This window comes from Dryobates pubescens, chromosome Z (genome assembly GCF_014839835.1).
Source record: "Dryobates pubescens isolate bDryPub1 chromosome Z, bDryPub1.pri, whole genome shotgun sequence".
Taxonomy (NCBI): Eukaryota; Metazoa; Chordata; class Aves; order Piciformes; family Picidae; genus Dryobates; species Dryobates pubescens.
In genome coordinates, this window is record NC_071657.1 from 896321 (window position 1) to 919228 (window position 22908).

Below are 22908 nucleotides of genomic sequence, written 5' to 3' on the forward strand. Positions count from 1 at the left end.
TCACAACTCCCTGAAGGGAGGTTGTAGCCAGGTGGGGGTTGGTCTCTTCTCCCAGGCAAGCAGCACCAGAACAAGAGGACACAGTCTCAAGCTGTGCCAGTGGAGGTTTAGGCTGGAGGTGAGGAGGAAGTTCTTCCCAGAGAGAGTTGTTAGCCATTGGAATGTGCTGCCCAGGGAGGTGGTGGAGTCCCCATCCCTGGAGGTGTTCAAGAGGGGACTGGATGTGGCACTTGGTGCCATGGTCTAGTCATGAGGTCTGTGGAGACAGGTTGGGCTTGATGGTCTTTGAGGTCTCTTCCCACCTTGGTGATTCTGTGTGACTAACTGGTGGCAGAAGGCAGCTCATTAGCTTAAACCGCTTCAAATAGCAATGGAAAACACGGTCCTGGTGATCTTTGCTTCCCTCAGGTGCAGGCAATTTTCCTGCAGAGCAGGAAGGGAACCTTCAAAATGTTTTGTTTCAAGAGGAGTTTTTATTACAGAAATGTTTGATTTTTTTCCAGCCTATAGTTCTTACACCTGGATATTTGTTGGCACCTGGATATTTATTGGCACCTGAGTATTTACCTCTGAGTAGTTATTGACACCTGAATATTTACTTCCAGCTGAATATTTACTACTACACTTGAGTATTTACCTCTGAATATTAGCTGACATCTGAGTATTTATTGACACCTGAATATTTATTTGTATCTGAGTATTTACACCTGAATATTTATTAACATCTGAAGTTATTTACACCTGAATATTTACAGCTGAGTATTTATTGACATCTCAGTAGTTGTTTACACCTGAATACTTATTTGCATCTGAATATTTACAACTGAGTTTTTACATTTGAGTATTTATTGGCATCTCAATATTTATTCATACCTGAATATTTGTTTACATCTGAGTCTTTACATCTGAGTGTTTACAGCTGAGTATTTGTTGACACCTGACTATTGACACCTGAGTATTGACACCTGAGTATTTACAGCTGAGTATTTATTGACACCTGAGTATTGACACCTGACTATTTATTGACACCTGACTATTGACACCTGAGTATTTACAGCTGAGTATTTATTGACTCCTGAGTATTTAGTGACACCTGAATATTGACACCTGATTATTTATTGACACCTGAATATTTACAGCTGAGTATTCACTGACACCTGAATATTGACACCTGAGTATTTATTGACTCCTGAATATTTATTGACTCCTGAATACTTACACCTGAGTATTTATTGACACCTGACTATTGACACCTGACTATTGACACCTGAGTACTGACAGCTGAGTATTTATTGACACCTGAATATTGACACCTGAGTATTTGTTTATACCTCAGTATTTATTTGCACCTGAATATTTGAATCTGAGTATTTATTTACATCTGAATATTAATCTCCCATCATTCTGCCATGGGAGTCACTCCTGAGGACAGCTTTGGGTCAGAGGTCTGTGGGTAAAGCCACCTCCTGCTGTTACTTCATGCTTCTCCATCACACTTAACAAACTCTTTGGGATCACAGAATCACAGAATCGCCAAGGTTGGAAGAGACCTCAAAGATCATCAAGTCCAACCTGTCACCACAGACCTCATGACTAGACCATGGGACATGCCACATCCAATCCCCTCTTGAACACCTCCAGGGGTAGGGACTCCACCACCTCCCTGGGCAGCACATTCCAATGGCCAATCTCTCCTTCTGTGAAGAACTTCTTCCTAACCTCCAGCCTAAACCTTCCCTGGCACAGCTTGAGACTGTGTCCTCCTGTTCTGGTGCTGGCTGCCTGGGAGAAGAGACCAACCCCCTCCTGGCTACAACCTCCCTTCAGGGAGTTGGAGAGAGCAATGAGGTCTCCCCTGAGCCTCCTCTTCTGCAGGCTAAGCAACCCCAGCTCCCTCAGCCTCTCCTCCCAGGGCTGTGCTCAAGGCCTCTCCCCAGCCTTGTTGCCCTTCTCTGGACACCTTCAGGTGTCTCAATGTCCTTAAAATGAGGAGCTCAGAACTGGACACAGGACTCAAGGTGTGGCCTAACCAGTGCTGAGTACAGAAGCAGAATGAGTTCCCTGCTCCTGCTGGCCACACTGTTCCTGATGCAGGCCAGGATGCCATTGGCCTTCTTGGGCCCCTGGGCACACTGCAGGCTCATGTTCAGCCTACCATCAATCAGCACCGCCAGGGCCCTCTCTGTTTGGCAGCTCTCAGCCACTCCGACGCCAGATGGAGAACTGAATGTTTGGAGCCTTCCATAAAAGAGGGCCAGTGGCATCCTGGCCTGCATCAGGAACAGTGTGGCCAGCAGGAGCAGGGAGGTCATTCTGCCCCTGTACACTGCACTGGTTAGGCCACACCTTGAGTCCTGTGTCCAGTTCTGGGCCCCTCAGTTTAGGAAGGAGGTTGAGCTGCTGGAACAAGTCCAGAGAAGGGCAACAAAGCTGGGGAGGGGTCTGGAGCACAGCCCTGTGAGGAGAGGCTGAGGGAGCTGGGGTTGCTTAGCCTGGAGAAGAGGAGACTCAGGGGTGACCTTATTGCTCTTTACAAGTACCTGAAGGGAGGTTATAGACATGCAGAGGTTGGTCTCTTCTCCCAGGCAAGCAGCACCAGAACAAGAGGACACAGTCTCAGGCTGCACCAGGGGAGGTTTAAGCTGGAGGATAGGAGGAAGTCGTATACAGAGAGAGTGATTGTCCATTGGGATGTGCTGTCCAGGGAGGTGGTGGAGTCACCATCACTGGAGGTGTTCAGGAGGAGACTTGATGGGGTGCTTGGTGCCGTGGTTGATTAGATGGTGTTGGATGATAAGTTGGACTCGATGATCTTTAAGGTCTCTTCCAACCTGGTCTTTTCTCCTCTCCTCTCCTCTCCTCTCCTCTCCTCTCCTCTCCTCTCCTCTCCTCTCCTCTCCTCTCCTCTCCTCTCCTCTCCTCTCCTCTCCTCTCCTCTCCTCTCCTCTCCTCTCCTCTCCTCTCCTCTCCTCTCCTCTCCTCTCCTCTCCTCTCCTCTCCTCTCCTCTCCTCTCCTCTCCTCTCCTCTCCTCTCCTCGAATCTCCTCTCCTCGAATCTCCTCTCCTCGAATCTCCTCTCCTCTCCTCGAATCTCCTCTCCTCTCCTCGAATCTCCTCTCCTCTCCTCGAATCTCCTCTCCTCTCCTCGAATCTCCTCTCCTCTCCTCGAATCTCCTCTCCTCTCCTCGAATCTCCTCTCCTCTCCTCTCCTCGAATCTCCTCTCCTCGAATCTCCTCTCCTCGAATCTCCTCTCCTCTCCTCGAATCTCCTCTCCTCTCCTCTCCTCTCCTCTCCTCGAATCTCCTCTCCTCTCCTCTCCTCTCCTCGAATCTCCTCTCCTTTCCTCTCCTCTCCTCGAATCTCCTCTCCTCTCCTCTCCTCTCCTCTCCTCTCCTCTCCTCTCCTCTCCTCTCCTCTCCTCTCCTCTCCTCTCCTCTCCTCTCCTCTCCTCTCCTCTCCTCTCCTCTCCTCTCCTCTCCTCTCCTCTCCTCTCCTCTCCTCGAATCTCCTCGAATCTCCTCGAATCTCCTCGAATCTCCTCTCCTCGAATCTCCTCTCCTCGAATCTCCTCTCCTCGAATCTCCTCTCCTCGAATCTCCTCTCCTCTCCTCGAATCTCCTCTCCTCTCCTCGAATCTCCTCTCCTCTCCTCTCCTCTCCTCTCCTCTCCTCTCCTCTCCTCTCCTCTCCTCTCCTCTCCTCTCCTCTCCTCTCCTCTCCTCTCCTCTCCTCTCCTCTCCTCTCCTCTCCTCTCCTCTCCTCTCCTCTCCTCTCCTCTCCTCTCCTCTCCTCTCCTCTCCTCTCCTCTCCTCTCCTCTCATCTCCTCTCCTCTCCTCTCCTCTCCTCTCCTCTCCTCTCCTCTCCTCTCCTCTCCTCTCCTCTCCTCTCCTCTCCTCTCCTCTCCTCTCCTCTCCTCGAATCTCCTCTCCTCGAATCTCCTCTCCTCGAATCTCCTCTCCTCGAATCTCCTCGAATCTCCTCTCCTCGAATCTCCTCGAATCTCCTCTCCTCGAATCTCCTCGAATCTCCTCTCCTCTCCTCGAATCTCCTCTCCTCTCCTCTCCTCGAATCTCCTCTCCTCGAATCTCCTCGAATCTCCTCTCCTCGAATCTCCTCGAATCTCCTCTCCTCTCCTCGAATCTCCTCTCCTCTCCTCTCCTCGAATCTCCTCGAATCTCCTCTCCTCGAATCTCCTCGAATCTCCTCTCCTCTCCTCGAATCTCCTCTCCTCGAATCTCCTCTCCTCGAATCTCCTCTCCTCGAATCTCCTCTCCTCTCCTCGAATCTCCTCTCCTCTCCTCGAATCTCCTCTCCTCTCCTCTCCTCGAATCTCCTCGAATCTCCTCTCCTCTCCTCGAATCTCCTCTCCTCTCCTCGAATCTCCTCTCCTCGAATCTCCTCTCCTCTCCTCGAATCTCCTCTCCTCTCCTCGAATCTCCTCTCCTCTCCTCGAATCTCCTCTCCTCTCCTCTCCTCGAATCTCCTCTCCTCGAATCTCCTCTCCTCGAATCTCCTCTCCTCGAATCTCCTCTCCTCGAATCTCCTCTCCTCTCCTCTCCTCGAATCTCCTCTCCTCTCCTCTCCTCTCCTCTCCTCTCCTCTCCTCTCCTCTCCTCTCCTCTCCCCTCCCCTCCCCTCCCCTCCCCTCCCCTCCCCTCCCCTCCCCTCCCCTCCCCTCCCCTCCCCTCCCCTCCCCTCCCCAAACCCATCACACAGAGAAATGAAGTTCTGGTAGCATTTTTGGTGCCCTCTGTCCCGTGGAAGCCAGTGATGTGTTCCTGCTGAGCCCTCTGGCTTCGCTTCGTCCCTTCCACGCCGCGCTGCACTCTGCCACTCTCTGAAGCAAACTGAAAATGTGTCATTTGGTTTGAAATGGTGCTGCAGCAGTTAAGGGATGTATCCCCTTGCCTGCTCATAAATGACTGTGATGAATGGACTGTCTGAGATGTGTAGATAGTAAATCTATCATCAGCTTCTGCTGGGGGGGGAGAGCAGAGGAGATGTCTCTGTGCTACAGAGCTCATTCATCTTCTGGCTGCGTTAAAGATTAGTCTGTGGAGGATTAATTGGTGCTGATCTCCATGATTAACAAAGCACTCTCTAAAGCAGGCCTTCTTTTCACTTGCATTTTGTCAGACCTCCACTCTTTATCCCCACCCCTCCCCCCCCGTGATGGTGCCGGGGGGATGGAGACAGTGAATCCCCCCACCCGTGCAGTTGCTCCCAACAACGTGGTCACAGCAGCTGCTCCAAAATACTTTTCACTTGGAGTTGTTATGCATGAAATCTGTGGCTGAGGGATCCTTGGCATCTTGGCTGCTTCCTCTGGCTGCTTGGAGCTGTCTGTCAGATGCAGCACCTTCGGAGCAGTCCGGGATGAAACCGCAGCTGCTCAGCTCCACAAACGTGAACCATTCACAACTGAAATGTGTCCTGAGCACCCCTGGGTGTGAACTCATGGGATTCCAGCTCTTTTTTGTTGTTGTTGTTGTTTTGCAGTCATTCCAGGGAAACAAAACCACTTCTGTTTGCCCACTCCCTGCAAAGGAGTTATGTAAATAGAGAGAGTTGTTCCCCACCCCCCCTTCATTCTACTCTTTGAATTATTCCAGCTAATTTCAAGCCATGACAGCCTGCCTTGTTTCTGAGCTAATTGAGAGGCAAGTCTGTTGTCCTGCACTGAGCAAGGCAAGAGAAATACTCTCCCTCAACTGCAGTTTGTGTAATAATTTCATGTCAGGCTGTGGCTCAATTACTCAACCTGCCTGTCCCCAGCCAGGCTCCAGCTCCTCTGGAAAGATCCACACAGTCCAGCTCCTTACTGCTTTAATATTGTTCCCTGCAGGGGATACCACCACAGGGTGCTGGCAGGCTTCCTGACACACAGTTGGGTTTGCTCAGCACATTGTCCCTGGGGTGGTCTTGGATAGTGGGGGGTGTGACTGAATGTATTTACCCTCTGTAATTCATTTACCCTTAATTTATCCATGGAAGGGAGCTTGGGGTAGATGATCTCCAAGGTCCCTTCCAAGCTGAGCTATTCTATGATGCATTCAGTTATTTTAGGCCACTGAAAAAAACCCCAAATGTTCAGTGGTTCAGTCATAACAAGTTCAAGCTCTTACTGCATCCCTCTCAGCTCTTCATTCAGTGCTGCTGAAATGCCATTGCTGTGATCACCCCAAAACAACAGGCTGGAGCTATTTTGGGCAGCTGCTGACTCCTTGAAGAGGTGCTTTAGAGAGGCTTCCTCAGAATTTCACCCCAGGTTTAGTAGTGGGGGCAGCAGTATGCCCTTGGGGACAAGAGGGCCATCAAGGAAAGTCTGTCCAGCAGATCTAGGGAGGTTCTCCTCCCCTTCTACTCTGCCCTGCAGAGACCACACCTGGAATAGTGTCCAGTTTGGGCTACCCAGGGCAATGGAGACAGAGACTTGCTAGAGAGAGTCCAGTGGAGGCTGTGAGGATGAGTGGGAGACTTGAAGAAAGATTCAGAGCCCTGGGGCTGATAGTCTGGAGAGCAGCAGGCTGAGGGGGGATCTGATCAATGTCTGTCAATAGCTGAGGGGTGGGGGTCAGCATGGAGGTGCCAGGCTCTGTTTGGTGGTGACCAGGGACAGAACAATGCACAGCAGGTACAAGCTGGAGCCCAGGAGGTGTCACCTCCACATGAGGAGACACTTCTGTAGTGTGAGGGTGCTGGAGGGCTGGAGCAGGCTGCCCAGAGAGGTTGTGGAGTGTCCTTCTCTGCAGACCTTCAAAACCCACCTGGATGTGTTCCTGTGTGACCTGCCCTGGGTGTGCCTGCTTTGGGAGGGGGTTGGACTGGATGATCTCTGTAGGTCCCTTCCAACCCCTGACATTCTGTGATTCTTACTTGAGCCCTTCCCTTTGTTAGAATTGCACAATCACAGGATGGTTTGTGTGGGGAAGGACCTGTAATGGACCCTAGGTAGTCCAAGCCCCTGCTGTCACCTTGGCCATCTGCAACCACAGCAGGTTTCTTACAGCCCCAAACAACCTCCCCTGCAATGCTGCCAGGGATGGGGCAGCTCCCACCTCTCTGGGCAGCCTGGCACAGGCTCTCACCACCCTCAAGGTCAGACATTTTCTCCTTCTCTCCACTCTTTAATCTCCCTCTTTTAGTTCAAACCATCACCCCCTGGCCTCTCACAACAGGCCCTGACAAAAAGTCTGTCCCTGTCCTTATCAGAGGCCCCTTTCAAGCACTGCAAGGCCAGCAGAAGGTCTCCCTGGAGCCTTCTCTGAGCCTGGAGCCTCCCAGCAGAGCCCTTCCAGCCCTGCCAGCATTGCTGTGGCCTCCTCTGGCCCTGCTCCAACAGCTCCCTGGCTGTGCTGAGCACTCCAGAGCTGCCCCAGCAGTGCAGGGGGGGTCTGAGCAGGGAGGACTGGAGGATGCAGGTGTTGAACCTTAGCAAGGCATACGTGTGCAGAGCAGCAAAACAAGTTGTATGCACCAGATCCTCAAGTTCAGTAGGTCTGCACCAGGGAGATCTCCCTTGCAGGAGTCGGGGATCATGTTTGTTAGGTCATTGTACCCTGCTTGAACCAGAAGTGATTTACCCAGGCAGTTACATGATACTCAGCTGCTTTCTCTCTTCCTTTCTCTGGGGAGGGTCCTGTAACAGCACCTGTGAACCTCTGCAGCTTTCTTCTGCTTGTGAACTGGGACTGCAGTGAAACTCCTGATGGCCCAGCTGAGTCCCAGTGTGGCAGGGCTTCTGCCTTGGTTTTCTGTGGACATGTAGCCACCAGTGTGATCACAGCATGGGTTTAGGAAGGGCAGGTCCTGCCTGACCAACCTGATCTCCTTCTATGATCAGCTGACTGCCTGGTGGATGTGGGGCAGGCTGTGGATGTAGTCTACCTGGACCTCAGCAAGGCCTTTGACACCGTCCCCCACAGCAAACTCCTGGCCAAGCTGTCAGCCCATGGCTTGGATGGGAGCACACTGCGATGGGTTAGGAACTGGCTGGAGGCTGAGCCCAGAGAGTGGTGGTGAATGGTGCCACAGCCAGCTGGCAGCCAGGCACCAGTGGTGTGCCCCAGGGATCAGTGCTGGGCCCTGTGCTCTTTAACATCTTCATTGATGATCTGGACGAGGGCATCGAGTCCATCATCAGTAAATTTGCAGATGACACCAAGCTGGGGGCAGGAGTTGATCTGCTGGAGGGTAGAGAGGCTCTGCAGAGGGACCTGGACAGGCTGGGCAGATGGGCAGAGGCCAAGGGCAGGAGACTGAACACATCCAAGTGCCGGGTTCTGCACATTGGCCACAGCAACCCCAGGCAGTGCTACAGGCTGGGGTCAGAGTGGCTGAGAGCAGCCAGGCAGAGAGGGGTCTGGGGGTACTGGTTGATAGTAGGCTGATCATGAGGCTGCAGTGTGCCCAGGGGTCCAAGAAGGCCAATGGCATCCTGGCCTGCATCAGGAGTGTGGCCAGCAGGAGCAGGGAGGTCATTGTGCCCCTGGACACTGCACTGGTTAGGCCACACCTTGAGTCCTGTGTCCAATTCTGGGCTCCTCAGTTTAGGAAAGAGGTTGAGCTGCTGGAAGGTGTCCAGAGAAGGGCAACAAAGCTGGGGAGGGGTCTGGAGCACAGCCCTGTGAGGAGAGGCTGAGGGAGCTGGGGTTGCTTAGCCTGCAGAAGAGGAGGCTCAGGGGAGACCTTCTTGCTCTCTCCAACTCCCTGCAGGGAGGTTGTAGCCAGGTGGGGGTTGGGCTCTTCTCCCAGGCACCCAGCACCAGAACAAGAGGACACAGTCTCAAGCTGTGCCAGGGGAGGTTTAGGCTGGAGGTGAGGAAGAAGTTCTATACAGAGAGAGAGATTGCCCATTGGAATGGGCTGCCTGGGGAGGTGGTGGAGTCACCATTATTGGAGGTGTTCAGGAGGAGACTTGATGGGGTGCTTGGTACCATGGTTCAGTTGATTAGGTGGTGTTGGATTGGATGATAGGTTGGACAGGATGATCTTGAAGGTCTCTTCCAACCTGGTCTCGTCTCGTCTCGTCTCGTCTCGTCTCGTCTCGTCTCTTCTCTTCTCTTCTCTTCTCTTCTCTTCTCTTCTCTTCTCTTCTCTTCTCTTCTCTTCTCTTCTCTTCTCTTCTCTTCTCTTCTCTTCTCTTCTCTTCTCTTCTCTTCTCTTCTCTTCTCTTCTCTTCTCTTCTCTTCTCTTCTCTTCTCTTCTCTTCCTGCAGCAGCAGTGTGGGATAGCTGCCTAGCCTACCATGGGACAGGAAGGCAAGTTGATTTAGCAGCTTCAGGACCAAGGTCTAATCTGATAGCCTCCTACAAAGGCATGGCCAGATGGATAAATGAAGGGAGGTATCATCTGTCTTGACTTCCACAAGGGTTTTGGCACTGCCTCACGTAACATCCTCCTAGGCAGACTGAAGAGCAGTGGGTTAGATGATTAGGCCATGAGATGGGCTGGTAACTGGCTCAACAACAGAGTTGTGATCAGCAGTGCAGAGTTCAGCTGGAAGCCTGTGGCCAGTGGTGTTCCCCAGGGATCAGTGCTGGGTCCAGTTTTGTTCAGTATCTTCATCAATGACCAGGATTGAGTGGACCCAAAGCCGTTTCACTGATGATAGGAAGCTGAGGGGGTGAGTGACACCCCTCGGGCTGTGCTGCCAGTCAGTGAGACCTGGACAGGCTGGTGTTGGGTGAAGAGGAGCCTCAGCAAGTTCAATAAAGACAGAGCAGAGTCCTGCATCTGTGGAGGAACAACCCCAGGCACCAGTACAGGTTGGGGGCTGCCCTGCTGGAAAGCAGCTCCATGGAGACAGTCCCTGGAAGCCCAATGGACAGCAGGTTCTGCATGGGACAGCAATGTGCCCTTGTGGCTAAGAGGAGCAAGGGTGTCCTGGGGTACACTAAGAAAAGTGTCCAGCAGGTCCAGGGAGGTTCTCCTCCCCGCTACTGACCACACCTGGGATACTGTGTTTAGTTCTGGGCTCCCCAGTTCAAGAGAGACAGAGAGTTGCTGGAGAGAGTCCAGTGGAGGTTATAAGGATGACTGGGGGACAGGAGCATCGCTGCTATGAGGAGAGACTGAGGGAGCTGGGCTGCTTAGTCTGGAGAAGAGAAGGCTGAGGGGGAGCCTGTTCTAGTGGTTGAGAGCCCTTTCAGTGGAAGTGGTGATGTGGTGCCATGTGTTCTGTTTGTGAGGAGTTTCACAGAATGTTAGGGGTTGGAAAGCACCCCAAGAGATCATCAAGTCCAACCCCCCTGCCAAAGCAGGGCAGGTCACACAGGAACAGAATCACAGAATATATCTGGCTGGAAGAGACCTCAAAGGTCATGCAGTCCAACCCTCAACCCAGCACTGAAGGGTCAACACTAAACCGTGTCCCTAAGTGCCAGGCCCACGTGCTGCTAGGACACCCCCAGGGATGGTGACTCCACCACTGCCCTGGGCAGCCTCTTCCAGTGCTCCAGCAGCCCCACCATACTCAAGTTTCTCCTTGTGTTGAGGTGGAACCCTTTGGTCTCCAGCTTGTCCCAGCTGTTCTTTGTCCTGTCCCTGGGCACCACCAAACAGAGCCTGGCACCTTCATCCTGACACCCACCCCTCAGATGTTGATAGACATTGATCAGATCCCCTCTCAGCCTTCTCTTCTCAAGACTAAAGCAGCTGTGGGATCTCCTCCTCTGCCTCAGTTCAGGGAGGTGATGAATTTTGCTGCCTTCTGCCCAGCTTGAGCCCAAGTCCTCAGTTAGGTCCTCTGCCTCTTCACCATCTGCTCTTTGCTGGAGGAGCCCGTGTGGCACATCCAGGGTGAATTTTTTCCCTCCAAATGGCAGCAGTTAATAGCATCCATCCCTAAATTGACCCTGCAGGTTCATGGGCATGCTCCTTCCCTCCCTTTTCTCCCTCCCACCAAGCTGTCCTTGGCTTGAGTAACACCTGAGCCAGGCAGGAGGTCTCCAGCATCGCAAGCTTGGCTGAGTGCCTCGGGCACTGCACGCTCTGCTTCTCCTATCAGGTCTGATTTGGGGCTGCATAAAGCCTCAAACATGCTTCCAGTGAGAGGGGGCTTGATTTGCACCCAGCCAAAGGTGGGAAAACAGGGCAGGTGACTATAAAACAGAGGCACCTGGGGAGCCAGGTTCAGCTCAAACCCTGCATGGCACAAGCCTGTAGTGTTGCCTGGTGAGCTGCACCTCACCCCAGAGGGAGTTCCCATAGCAAGTGTCTGGTTTATTTTAGTGCTAATCCAGTACTTTTGGCCTTGGCAAGGTGCTGAGGTGGCCAAGAAGGCCACCAGCAGCCTGGCTTGGGTCAGCAATAGTGTGGCCAGCAGGGCCATGGCCAAGATTGTCCCCTTGTACCAGGCACTGGTGCAGCCACAAGCTGAATTCTGGGTTTAGTTTGGGGCCCCTCACTCCAAGATGGACATTGGGGAGCTGCAGTGTGTCCAGAGAAGGGCAAGGAAGCTGGTGGAGGGTGTGCAGAACAGGTCTGAGGAGCAGCAGCTGAGGGACCTGGGGTGGTTCATCCTGGAGAAGAGGCTGAGGGGAGACCACCTGGCTCTCTACAACAGCCTGAAAGGAAATTGGAGGCAGGTGGGGTTGGTCTCTTCTGTCTGGTGATAGAATGAGAGGAAATGGCCTGAAATTGTTCCAGGAGGGTAGTAAAAAAATTCTTTGCTGCAAGAGTGGTCAGGGGTTGGCACAGGCTGCCTAGGGAGGTGGTGGAGTCCCCATCCCAGAAGGTGTTCAAGAAATATGTGGCTATGGCACTTGGGGACAGGGCTTAAATGGCCATGGTGGTGCTGGGTTCGTGGTCAATGATCTCAGAGGTCTTTTCCAACCAGAACAGTTCTGTGATTGTGTGATTTCAGTGTGGGTGGGCCCCAGGGCTGGCCCACGTGGATTTCTTCACTGAAAGGGTTGTCAAGGCCAGGCCCAGGCTGCTCAGGGCAGTGGTGGAGTCCCCATCCCTGGAGGGGTTTCGAGGCTGTGTAGCTGTGGTGCTGAGTGCCATGGTTTGGGGGTGACCTGGCAGTGCTGGGTTAGCAGCTGGACTCAATGACCTTAAAGCTCTATTCCAACCAAAATGATTCTGTGACAGGGAAGACACTTTGACTCAGTCTTGCTTCTCCAGAGCTACTCTGGGCCATCTGTGTGTGGGAAGTCCTCTCATCACAACTCCTTTCTTGATTCTGTCTCCTGGGGCCCTCCATCCTTCCTTTTAGAATACATAGAATACATAGAATACATAGAATAAACCAGGTTGGAAGAGACCTTCAAGATCATCCTGTCCAACCCATCAACCAATCCAACACCACCCAAACAACTAACCCACAGCACCAAGCACCCCATCAAGTCTTCTCCTGAACACCTCCAGTGATGGTGACTCCACCACCTCCCCAGGCAGCCCATTCCAATGTGCAATCACTCTCTCTGTATAGAACTTTTTTCTAACATCCAGCCTGAACCTCCCCTGGCGCAGCCTGAGACTGTGTCCTCTTGTTCTGGTAGTGCTTGCCTGGGAGAAGAGACCAACATCCGTCTGTCTACAACCTCCCTTCAGGTAGTTGTAGAGAGCAATAAGGTCACCCCTGAGTCTCCTCTTCTCCAGGCTAAGCAACCCCAGCTCCCTCAGCCTCTCCTCACAGGGCTGTGCTCCAAACCCCTCACCAACTTTGTTGCCCTTCTCTGGACTCGTTCCAGCAGCTCAACCTCCTTCCCAAACTGAGGGGCCCAGAACTGCACACAGTACTCAAGGTGTGGCCTAACCAGTGCAGTGTACAGGGGCAGAATGACCTCCCTGCTCCTGCTGGCCACACTGTTCCTGATGCAGGCCAGGATGCCATTGGCCCTCTTAGCTGCCTGGGCACACTGCAGGCTCATGTTCAGTCTACCGTCGACCAGCACCCCCAGGTCCCTCTCAGCCTGACTGCTCTCCAGCCACTCTGACCCCAGCCTGTAGCTCTGCATGGGGTTGCTGTGGCCAATGTGCAGCCCCTGGCACTTGGATGTGTTCAATCTCCTGCCCTTGGCCTCTGCCCCTCTGCCCAGCCTGTCCAGGTCCCTCTGCAGAGCCTCTCTACCCTCCAGCAGATCAACTCCTGCCCCCAGCTTGGTGTCGTCAGCAAATTTACTGATGATGGACTCGATGCCCTCATCCAGATCATCAATAAAGATGTTAAAGAGCACAGGGCCCAGCACTGATCCCTGGGGCACACCACTGGTGCCTGGCTGCCAGCTGGCTGTGGCACCATTCACCACCACTCTCTGGGCTCAGCCTCCAGCCAGTTCCTAACCCATCGCAGTGTGCTCCCATCCAAGCCAGGGGCTGACAGCTTGGCCAGGAGTTTGCTGTGGGGGACAGTGTCAAAGGCCTTGCTGAGGTCCAGGTAGACTACATCCACAGCCTCCCCACATCCACCAGGCAGTCACCTGGGCATAGAAGGAGATCAGGTTGGTCAGGCAGGACCTGCCCTTCCTAAACCCATGCTTTTCCTTCAGGAGCAGCATTGAGGAGTTTTGCCACTTCCATATTCTTTGCAGAAGGCGTCCTGGGTGCAATATGTCCATGCAGGAGTTGTGTGTAGCACTTCCCTAGCTTTACCAGTCCTGGCTTTTTCTCTCCTCATTCTGCATTTTCTTCTTCTGTGCTCTTTTAATTAGAGTGTTGCTTTTTATCCAACTGGCTTCCCTCCCCTGATGCCTTTTCTGGGCTGATGGGAAACTGCTGGCCATCTCTTTTGAAATATGTGCTGTATTTCTGGTATGTTGATCTAATGAAATGTCCCAGCTTCCAGCCTTCAAGAGCTTCCATTAGAGATGAAGTATCTCCCAGAGTCCTGAACATAAGAGGTGCTCAGGTAGTGTGGCCTCACCCAGGAAGAGCTGAGTAGAACATGCCTACAAAAGGCACATGTGGGGCCTGGAGGGTGGAGGAGGGACGTTTTCTGTAGGTCTGCTCTTCACACAGTGTCTTCTCATCTTGGCATCCTTGCTTGGGATTAGAAACAGGGTGGGCAGCAGGGACAGGGAGGTGATCATCCCCCTGTGCTCAGCACTGGTTGAGGCCACACCTCGAGTGCTGTGTTCAGTTCTGGGCCCCTCACTACAGGAAGGACAATGAGGGGCTGGAGAGTGTCCAGAGAAGGGCAGTGAGGCTGGAGAAGGGCCTGGAAAGCAGAGGGAGCGGGGGGTGTTCAGCCTGGAGAAGAGGAGGCTGAGGGGAGACCTCATTGCTCTCTGCAGCTGCCTGAAGAGAGGTCTCGGTGAGGAGGGGGCAGCCTCTGCTCCTTGGTGGCAAGGGACAGGAGCAGAGGAAATGTTTCCAACTGCACCAGAGGAGGTTGAGGCTGGATATGAGGAATTATTTCTTCACTGAGGGATTTGTCAAACACTGGAACGGTCTGCCCAGGGCAGTGGTGCAGTCACCATCCCTGGAGGTGTTCAGGCAGCCTGTGGACCTGGTGCTCAGGGACGTGCTTTAATGTTGACCCTGCAGTGCTGGGCTGAGGGTTCAACTGGATGAGCTTGGAGGCCTCTTCCAAACAGCTGTATTCTGTGATTTATCAGCTATCTGGACAGGAGGATCCAGTACATCTGGAGGTGAGCCCCAGGCCTGGCCTGCGTAGATTTCTTCCCTGAAGTGTTTGTGAAGAGCTGGACCAGGCGGCCCAGGGCAGCGGTGGAGTCTCCATCCCTGGAGGGGTTTCAAAGCTGTGTAGCTGTGGTGCTGGGTTAGTGGTGACCTGGTGGTGCTGGGATACCAGTTGGACTCCATGAACTTACAGGTCTCCTGCAACCAAAACGATTCTGTGATTCTCTGGCTTCATTGAGTGAGAGCAGGAATCGAAGTCTCTACAATTCCCCTCCACCTTCCTTTGGTGTTTGTTGCACCTGGGTTTTTTTGAAGCAGTGATGGCCCCACTTGACCTTGCTGGAGACTCCTGGTGCTTCAAATACAACCTCAGGTTCTGAGGGGCCCAGAGCTTGCTGCCTTAATTTGGAGGAAGCTGGAACTTGGCAGATGCTGAAGAAGCTTCAGGAGCCAGTCTCCAGGCTCTACATCTAACAGCAGCAGCAGGAGATGATATTTCTTAGCAATAAGCTGTAGTGCTCTAGTTCCTTCAATTAGTGTGAAGTGTTTGGAACCTTTTCTGATGGTGACAGTGAGGAATCTTCCAAGTGGCTACTTTGTCTTTTGAGAGTCCAAGGGTTTTGGGTTTGTTTTAAGGGTCTTGGCTGCAGAGCAGAGCGAATGCCTTGAGTCAAAGTCATATTTAACTGAGTTTGAAAAGCAAAATAGGGAAGAATCTCTGTTTGAGTCATTCTGTGTCCTCTTACCAAGATTGGTTTTTTGATGGGTTTTTTTGGCCAAATCAGGAGATCCATGATCTCTTCAGAATTAACATGCCTTTTCCAAAGGGAACTGCATCATTGAACATCTCTGCTGTAAGGAAAGGCTGAGAGCCCTGGGGCTGTTTAATCTGGAGAGGGGAAGGCTGAGAGGGATCTGATCAGTGTCTGTCAATAGCTGAGGGGTGGGGGTCAGCATGGAGGTGCCAGGCTCTGTTTGGTGGTGACCAGGGACAGGACAAGGCACAACAGGTAAAAGCTGGAGCCCAGAAGGTGTCACCTCCACAAGAGGAGACAACTTCTGTAGTGTGAGGGTGCTGGAGGGCTGGAGCAGGCTGCCCAGAGAGGTTGTGGAGTGTCCTTCTCTGCAGACTTTCAAAACCCACCTGGATGTGTTCCTGTGTGACCTGCCCTGGGTGAGCCTGCTTTGGGAGGGGGTTGGACTGGATGATCTCTGTAGGTCCCTTCCAACCTGTAACACTCTGTGACTGACTTGAGAGGTAAAATGACCTCTGAGGAATCACATCAGGAGAAAGGGAAACAACTTGCTCCAAGCTGGAAATGCACAAAGGTTGTTCAGGGGCAGGAGGGAACTGAGACTCAGGGTCAGGTCTGCAGTGACCTCACGTCTTTCAGGTGGCTTTGGTCCTGACAGAACATTCTTCAACAGAAGACACTTTTAAGGAGGGAGGGGACAGGCTCTGCTCACTTGCTGCCTGTGATAGGACAAGGAGCAATGGATGCAAGCTGCAGCACAGGGGGTTCCATGTCCACACAGGGGGGAACTTCTTTACTGTGAGGGTCACACAGCACTGGAGCAGTCTGCCCAGAGAGGTTGTGGAGTCTCCTTCTCTGCAGACTTTCAAGGCCTGTCTGGATGTGTTCCTGTGTGACCTGAGCTAGATGGTATATCTGGCAGGGAGGTTGGACTTCATGATCTCTTTGGGTTCCTTCCAACCCCTGACATCCTGTGAGCCTGTGATCTGGACCATCTTGTCTAGACCACACTTTTTGCCAAGAATGGTTGGGTCAGATGATCCTTGAGGTCCCTTCCAACCCAGGACTCTGATTTTATGATCCATGCTGAGAGTAGTGTATGAGTTTCATCCTTTGAACTCATTTGTGACTCCCAAGGCTTTATTGAAGGAGATGATACCCATCATGAAGGCTAATCCTGTCTCTGCTTTGCTTTCAGGTGGTCCTACCATGACTTTTTCAATAGGTATCGTGTCCTTATGAAGAAGAGAGACCTCTCTAAGAGTAACAAGAAGCAGATCTGCCAGAACCTCTTGGAAGAACTTATTAAGGTGAGCTGGGGCCAGGTCTTATGGCAGTGATTTTGACAGTGTGAAAGCTTGTGGCTTTGGTAAGACCTGAATTGCTCTTCCTGCTCCTACTTCACCTGCTGCTCATGTAGGTGCTTCTTCAGCCTAGGCAGCCTGGGGCTTGTTCCAAAATGAGAGCCTCTTGCAAGGAGGAGGAGAGAGCAAGTGTGACAAGGGATCTCTTGATTGCAGTCAGGCTGAATACATCATTTCATACCAGCATACCCCTGGAGGGCCACAAGGATGATGTAAGGGCTGGAGGGGCTCTGCTGTGAGGCCAGGCTGAGGGAGTTGAGGTTGTTCAGCCTGGAGAAGAGAAGGCTCCATCAAGACCTTCTGGTGGCCTCTCAGTGCTTCAAGGGGCCAAGAAGAAGGCTGGGGACAGAGTTTTTCTCAGTGCCTGTTGTGACAGGACAAGGGATGGTGCTTTGAGACTGAAAGAGGGAGATTGAGAGTGGAGAGGAGGGAGAAAAAAACGTTTGACACTGAGGGTGGTGACTGCAGGAGGGTTGGACTAGATGACCTTTAAAGCTTCTTCCCAGACCAGTCCATGGTCTTTAGTCCAACATTAAATGCCTCTGTGCACAAATGGGTGTGAATTGGATGCACTAAACTGCGCTATCTTGATGTGTGGGAGACTTTTAAGAGCCACCTATGTGCAGAAAAAGCTTCCCATAGATGGGACTTGATTCTCTTAAGCAAACAAGAAGCTTGTACCACCTCCCCTCACCCAAGCTGTGCTACCCAGACTTGTGCATGAGGTTTAAATCACAAATTTCCACCCAGAGGGTAGCTTTAGATTAGATAGGAGAGAGAAATTCTTCACTCTGAGGGTGGTGAGACACTGAAACAGGTTGCACAGAGAGGTGGTGAATGCCCCTTCCCTGGAAACGTTCTAGAATGGGGGTCTCAGCAGCCTGCTCTAGCTGAAGATACCTCTGCTCATGGTAGGGGGGGGTGGGATTAGATGATCTTCCAAGATCCATTCCAACCCAAACCATTCTGTGAAGTCCCTTCCAACCCAAACCATTTGATGATTCTATGGAAGGTTCCTTCCTGTTGTGTGGCTGTTGAGCAGCCCAGAGTGTGCACAGCACCTGAGCATATGTTGTAATCTTTGATCTCTGTTTTCCTTGTGGGATTGGGAGGAATTTCCTCATCTGGGTTCCCCTCTGCAAAGACCTTATTCTCCTTATGCACCAAGAGTTTCCTTAGCTGCAGAGCCATATGCAGTGCATCTATGACTGTGCAGGTGGAAGCTTTCCTCTATCTGGACCCAGGCCTTTTGTTGAAGGCCTCTGGGGGTTGTGTTGTTCTATTCAGCATTAGGAGACAGCCCCCAAACTCCCCAAAAGCTGCCCAAACCCTACCCTAAACCCAAAGAAACCATTCCAGGTTGGTGTAAACACATGGAATTTAAGAGTGAGCCCTAGTGTTGCATTCCTCAGTGGGTATGAAGCAGCTCAAGTAGTTTGGAGTCTAACAATATTCACTTCAGATTAAAAAGGGAAAAAAGGCAATGCAATTAAACTTCCCAGGACTCCACCACCTCCCTGGGCAGCACATTCCAATGGCCAATCTCTCTTGCTGGGAAGAACTTCTTCCTAACCTCCAGCCTAAACCTCCCCTGGCACAGCTTGAGACTCTGTCCTCTTGTTCTGGTGCCTGGAAGAAGAGCCCAACCCCCACCTGGCTACAACCTCCCTTCAGGGAGTTGGAGAGAGCAAGAAGGTCTCCCCTGAGCCTTCTCTTCTCCAGACTAAGCAACCCCAGCTACCTCCCATGGCTGTGCTCCAGACCCCTCCCCAGCTTTGTTGCCCTTCTCTGGACACCTTCCAGCAGCTCAACCTCTTTCCTAACCTGAGGGGCCCAGAACTGGACACAGGACTCAAGGTGTGGCCTAAGCAGTGCTGAGCACAGGGCACAATGACCTCCCTGCTCCTGCTGGCCACACTGTTCCTGATGCAGGCCAGGATGCCATTTGTCTTAACAAGGTGGGGTCAGTCTCTTCTCCCAAGTAATAGGCAATAGAATAAGAGGATGTGGCCTCAGGTTGCTCCAGGGGTGGTTTAGGTTGGATGTTTGGAGAAAGCATCACCAAAAAGGTTGTCAAGCATTGGAACAGGAGTCACCATCCCTGGGAGATTTCAGAGACTTATAGATGTGGTGCTGAGGAGCATGGTTCAGTGGTGGCCTGGCAGTGACCCTGGGTTAAGGGTTGGGCTTTAGAGTCTGAAATGGTCTCTTCCAACCAAACCAGTTCCATGATTGTGTCAATGTCTGTGTCACCCAATTAAGAAAGGGCTGATAAATTTGAGGGAAAGTGGGATTATTTATTTATTTTATTCATTTATTCATTAATGTCTATTGAGCTATAAATGATCTGAAACCCCTACTGGTGTGGTTTGGAATGTTGTGGTTTGGACCACAACATTCTGTGCTGGATTAGGAACTGGCTGGAGGCTGAGCCCAGAGAGTGGTGGTGAATGGTGCCACAGCCAGCTGGCAGCCAGGCACCAGTGGCATCCCCCAGGGATCAGTGCTGGGCCCCTTGCTCTTTAACATCTTCATTGATGATCTGGATGAGGGGGTTGAGTCAGTCATCAGCAAGTTTGCAGATGACACCAAGTTGGGAAGAGATGTTAGTCAGTTAGAGGGTAGAAAGGCTCTGCAGAGGGACCTTGACCGACTGGACAGATGGGCAGAGTCCAATGGGATGGCATTTAATAAGTCCAAGTGCCAGGGGCTGCACTTTGGCCACAACAACCCCATGCAGAGCTACAGGCTGGGGTCAGAGTGGCTGAGAGCTGCCAAACAGAGAGGGACCTGGGGGTGCTGATTGACACCCGCCTAAACATGAGCCAGCAGTGTGCCCAGGTGGCCAAGAAGGCCAATGGCATCCTGGCCTGTATTAGGAATAGTGTGGCCAGCAGGAGCAGGGAGGTCATTGTGCCCTGTACTCTGCATTGGTTAGGCCACACCTTGAGTCCTGTGTCCAGTTCTGGGCCCCTCAGTTCAAGAAGGACATCGAGACACTTGAAGGTGTCCAGAGAAGGGCAACAAGGCTGGGGAGAGGCCTTGAGCACAGCCCTGTGAGGAGAGGCTGAGGGAGCTGGGGTTGTTTAGCCTGCAGAAGAGAAGGATCAGAGGTGACCTCATTGCCCTCTACAACTACCTGAAAGGTGGTTGTAGACAGGAGGGGGTTGGTCTCTTCTCCCAGGCAAGGAGCACCAGAACAAGAGGACACAGTCTCAAGCTGTGCCAGGGGAGGTTTAGACTTGAGGTGAGGAAAAAGTTCTTCACTGAGCGAGTCGTTCGTCATTGGGATGTGCTGCCCAGGGAGGTGGTGGAGTCCCCATCCCTGGAGGTGTTCAAGGGGAGATTGGACGTGGCACTTGCTGACATGATCTAGTTGTGAGGTCTGTTGGAACAGGTTGGACTTGATGATCCTTGGGGTCTCTTCCAACCTTAGTTACTGTGATACTGTGATACTATGTGATACTGTTTGGTCCTTTATGCTTTTGAGAAGGACCCAGACAAGTTCCAGTTTGGATGTACCAAGATCCTTTCCCGTTGACCCTGGGTTAAGGGTTGGGCTTTAGAGTCTGAAATGGTCTCTTCCAACCAAAACAATTCCATGATTCTATGAATGCCTTTTGTCACCCAGTTAAGGAGGAGATGATAAATTTGAGGGAAAGTGGGACTGTTTATTTATTTGTTCATTTATTCATTAATGTCTATTGAGCTATAAATGATCTGCAACCCCTACTGTTTGGCCCTACATTAAACTCAGTTTCCTTTATGCTTTTGCAAAGGACCCAGACAAGTTCCAGTTTGGACGTACCAAGATCTTTTTCCGTGCAGGCCAGGTGGCATATCTGGAGAAGCTACGAGCAGACAAGTTCAGAGCTGCCACCATCATGATCCAGAAGACAGTGCGTGGCTGGCTGCAGAGGCTCAAGTACAGGAGGGAGAGGCAAGCTGCAGTCACCATCCAGCGCTACGCCCGGGGCCGCCTGGCCCGCAGGTGGGTGCCCTGCGACGCTCTGGGGGGCTGAAGGTTTCCCCCAGCATTAACTTCAGCCACAATAACTCAGCTAGAGGCAAATGGAAGCTGCAGTTACAAGCAAAAACTGCACTCCACAATGGAATGCAGGGAATGCATCCTGGCCTGCATCAGGAGCAGTGTGGCCAGCAGGAGCAGGGAGGTCATTGTGCCCTGTGCTCAGCACTGCTCAGGCCACACCTTGAGATAGTGTTGGGTGATAGGTTGGACTCAATGATCTCAAAGGTCTTTTCCAACCTTGGTAATTCTATTCTATTCTAGTCTAGTTTAGTCTACTCTACCCTACTCTACCCTACCCTACCCTACCCTACCCTACCCTACCCTACTCTACTCTACCCTACCCTACTCTACTCTACCCTACCCTACTCTACTCTACCCTACTCTACCCTACTCTACTCCTACTCTACTCTTCTCTACTCTACTCCTACTCTATTCTACTCTACTCTGCTCTTCTCTACTCTATTCTACTGTGTCCAGTTCTGGGCCCCTCAATTTAAGAAGGACATTGAGACACTTGAATGTGTCCAGAGAAGGGCAACAAAGCTGGGGAGGGGTCTGGAGCACAGCCCTGTGAGGAGAGGCTGAGGGAGCTGGGGTTGCTTAGCCTGGAGAAGAGGAGGCTCAGGGGAGACCTTCTTGCTCTCTCCAACTCCCTGAAGGGAGGTTGTAGCCAGGTGGGGGTTGGGCTCTGCTCCCAAGCACCAGGCAGCAGAACAAGAGGACACAGTCTCAAGCTGTGCCAGGGGAGGTTTAGGCTGGATGTTAGGAAGAAATTCTTCCCAGAGAGAGTTGTTAGCCATTGGAATGTGCTGCCCAGGGAGGTGGTGGAGTCCCCATCCCTGGAGGTGTTCAAGAGGGGATTGGATGTGGCACTTGGTGCCATGGTTTAGCAGTCATGAGGTGTTGGGTGACAGGTTGGACTTGATGATCTTTCAGGTCTTTTCCAACCTTATTGATTCTATGATTCTATGAATATGTACAAACTACACAGGATTTACAGTATTATAGAGATATTTACCATTAGCAGATAACAAGGAAACCCCCCTGGTCCCAAAGACCAGGGAAGCTGCTCCATTGCCCACCCCAGAAACTTCCCAAATCCTCCCCCCTGTTCCAGAGAGAGAAAAGAGGAGTTGAGAGAAAGCAGTGTTAGCCTTACCTCAAAGTCAGCCAGAAGCCTCCTGGGCAAAGCAGAGCAGCCAAGGTCAGAATGGGAGAGAAAAGGAATGGGAATGGAAGTGAAATGTGAAGACTTGTTATGATACAGCTCCTTTTACCCCAGACATTTATCCAATGAATTTGTTCAGAATAATCTTTAGTTTTCCTCTTTACACCCAGCAGTGATTTATTTATATTTTCCTACTTCTCTGCTCCAAATCTGCAGCTAAATTGTAAAGGCATTGCTTAAACCTGCCACAGAAGGCCTCTGAGGGTGGGCTGGGTGGGGAGGTCAAGTAGGGGAAAAAAAACTCCACACTTGTGGGCACTTCCATTCTGAAGCTTTTCCATGGCAGAGATTCCATTTAAACTCATCCCCACCTCCTTTCTTGGTAGATTTCAAGGAGCAGCATCACAGTGCCCAGAGGCATGGGTGAGCTGCCTGCTGTCCCTTGCCCACACACCCTCTGCCCACCAGCATCAGGGAAGAAGCTAAAGTGAGATGCTTTGAAAATGGAAAGGGAGATTTCCACCTGTGCTGTGGGAAAGGACAACCCCATGGAGCAGGCTGGGTTGGGGACTGAGCTGCTGGAGAGCAGTGAAGGGGAAAAGGGCCCTGGGGGTCCTGATGGGTGGGAGGTTGACCATGAGCCAGCAATGTGCTCTGGTGGCCAAGAAGGCCAAAGGCATCCTGGGGTGGATTAAAGGGGATGTGACCAGGAGGTCAAGAGAGGTTCTCCTCCCCCTCCACTCTGCCCTGGTGAGGCCACATCTGGAATATTGTGTCCAGTTCTGGGCCCCTCAGCTCAAGAGAGGCAGTGAGCTGCTTGAGAGAGTCCAGCACAGAGCCACAGGGATGATGAAGGCAGTGGAACATCTCCTGTATGAGGAGAGCCTGAGGGAGCTGAGGGCTCTGGAGCTTGGGGAGGAGGAGACTGAGAGGTGACCTCATTGCTGGTGATAAAGATGTGCAGGGAGAGAGCCCAGAGGCTGGAGCCAGGCTCTGCTGGG

General features: G+C 52.1%; 1 protein-coding gene across 1 annotated transcript in view; it reads left to right on the forward strand.

The window, feature by feature from the left end:
• The window catches only part of MYO5B (myosin VB), a 255509-nt gene that overhangs the window by 145221 nt on the left and 87380 nt on the right, over window positions 1-22908 (forward strand). The window contains exons 19-20 of the mRNA XM_054178698.1: window positions 16544-16655; window positions 20489-20700. Coding sequence (XP_054034673.1) covers window positions 16544-16655; window positions 20489-20700 — 324 coding nt within the window. The remainder of the gene's footprint in view (window positions 1-16543; window positions 16656-20488; window positions 20701-22908) is intronic.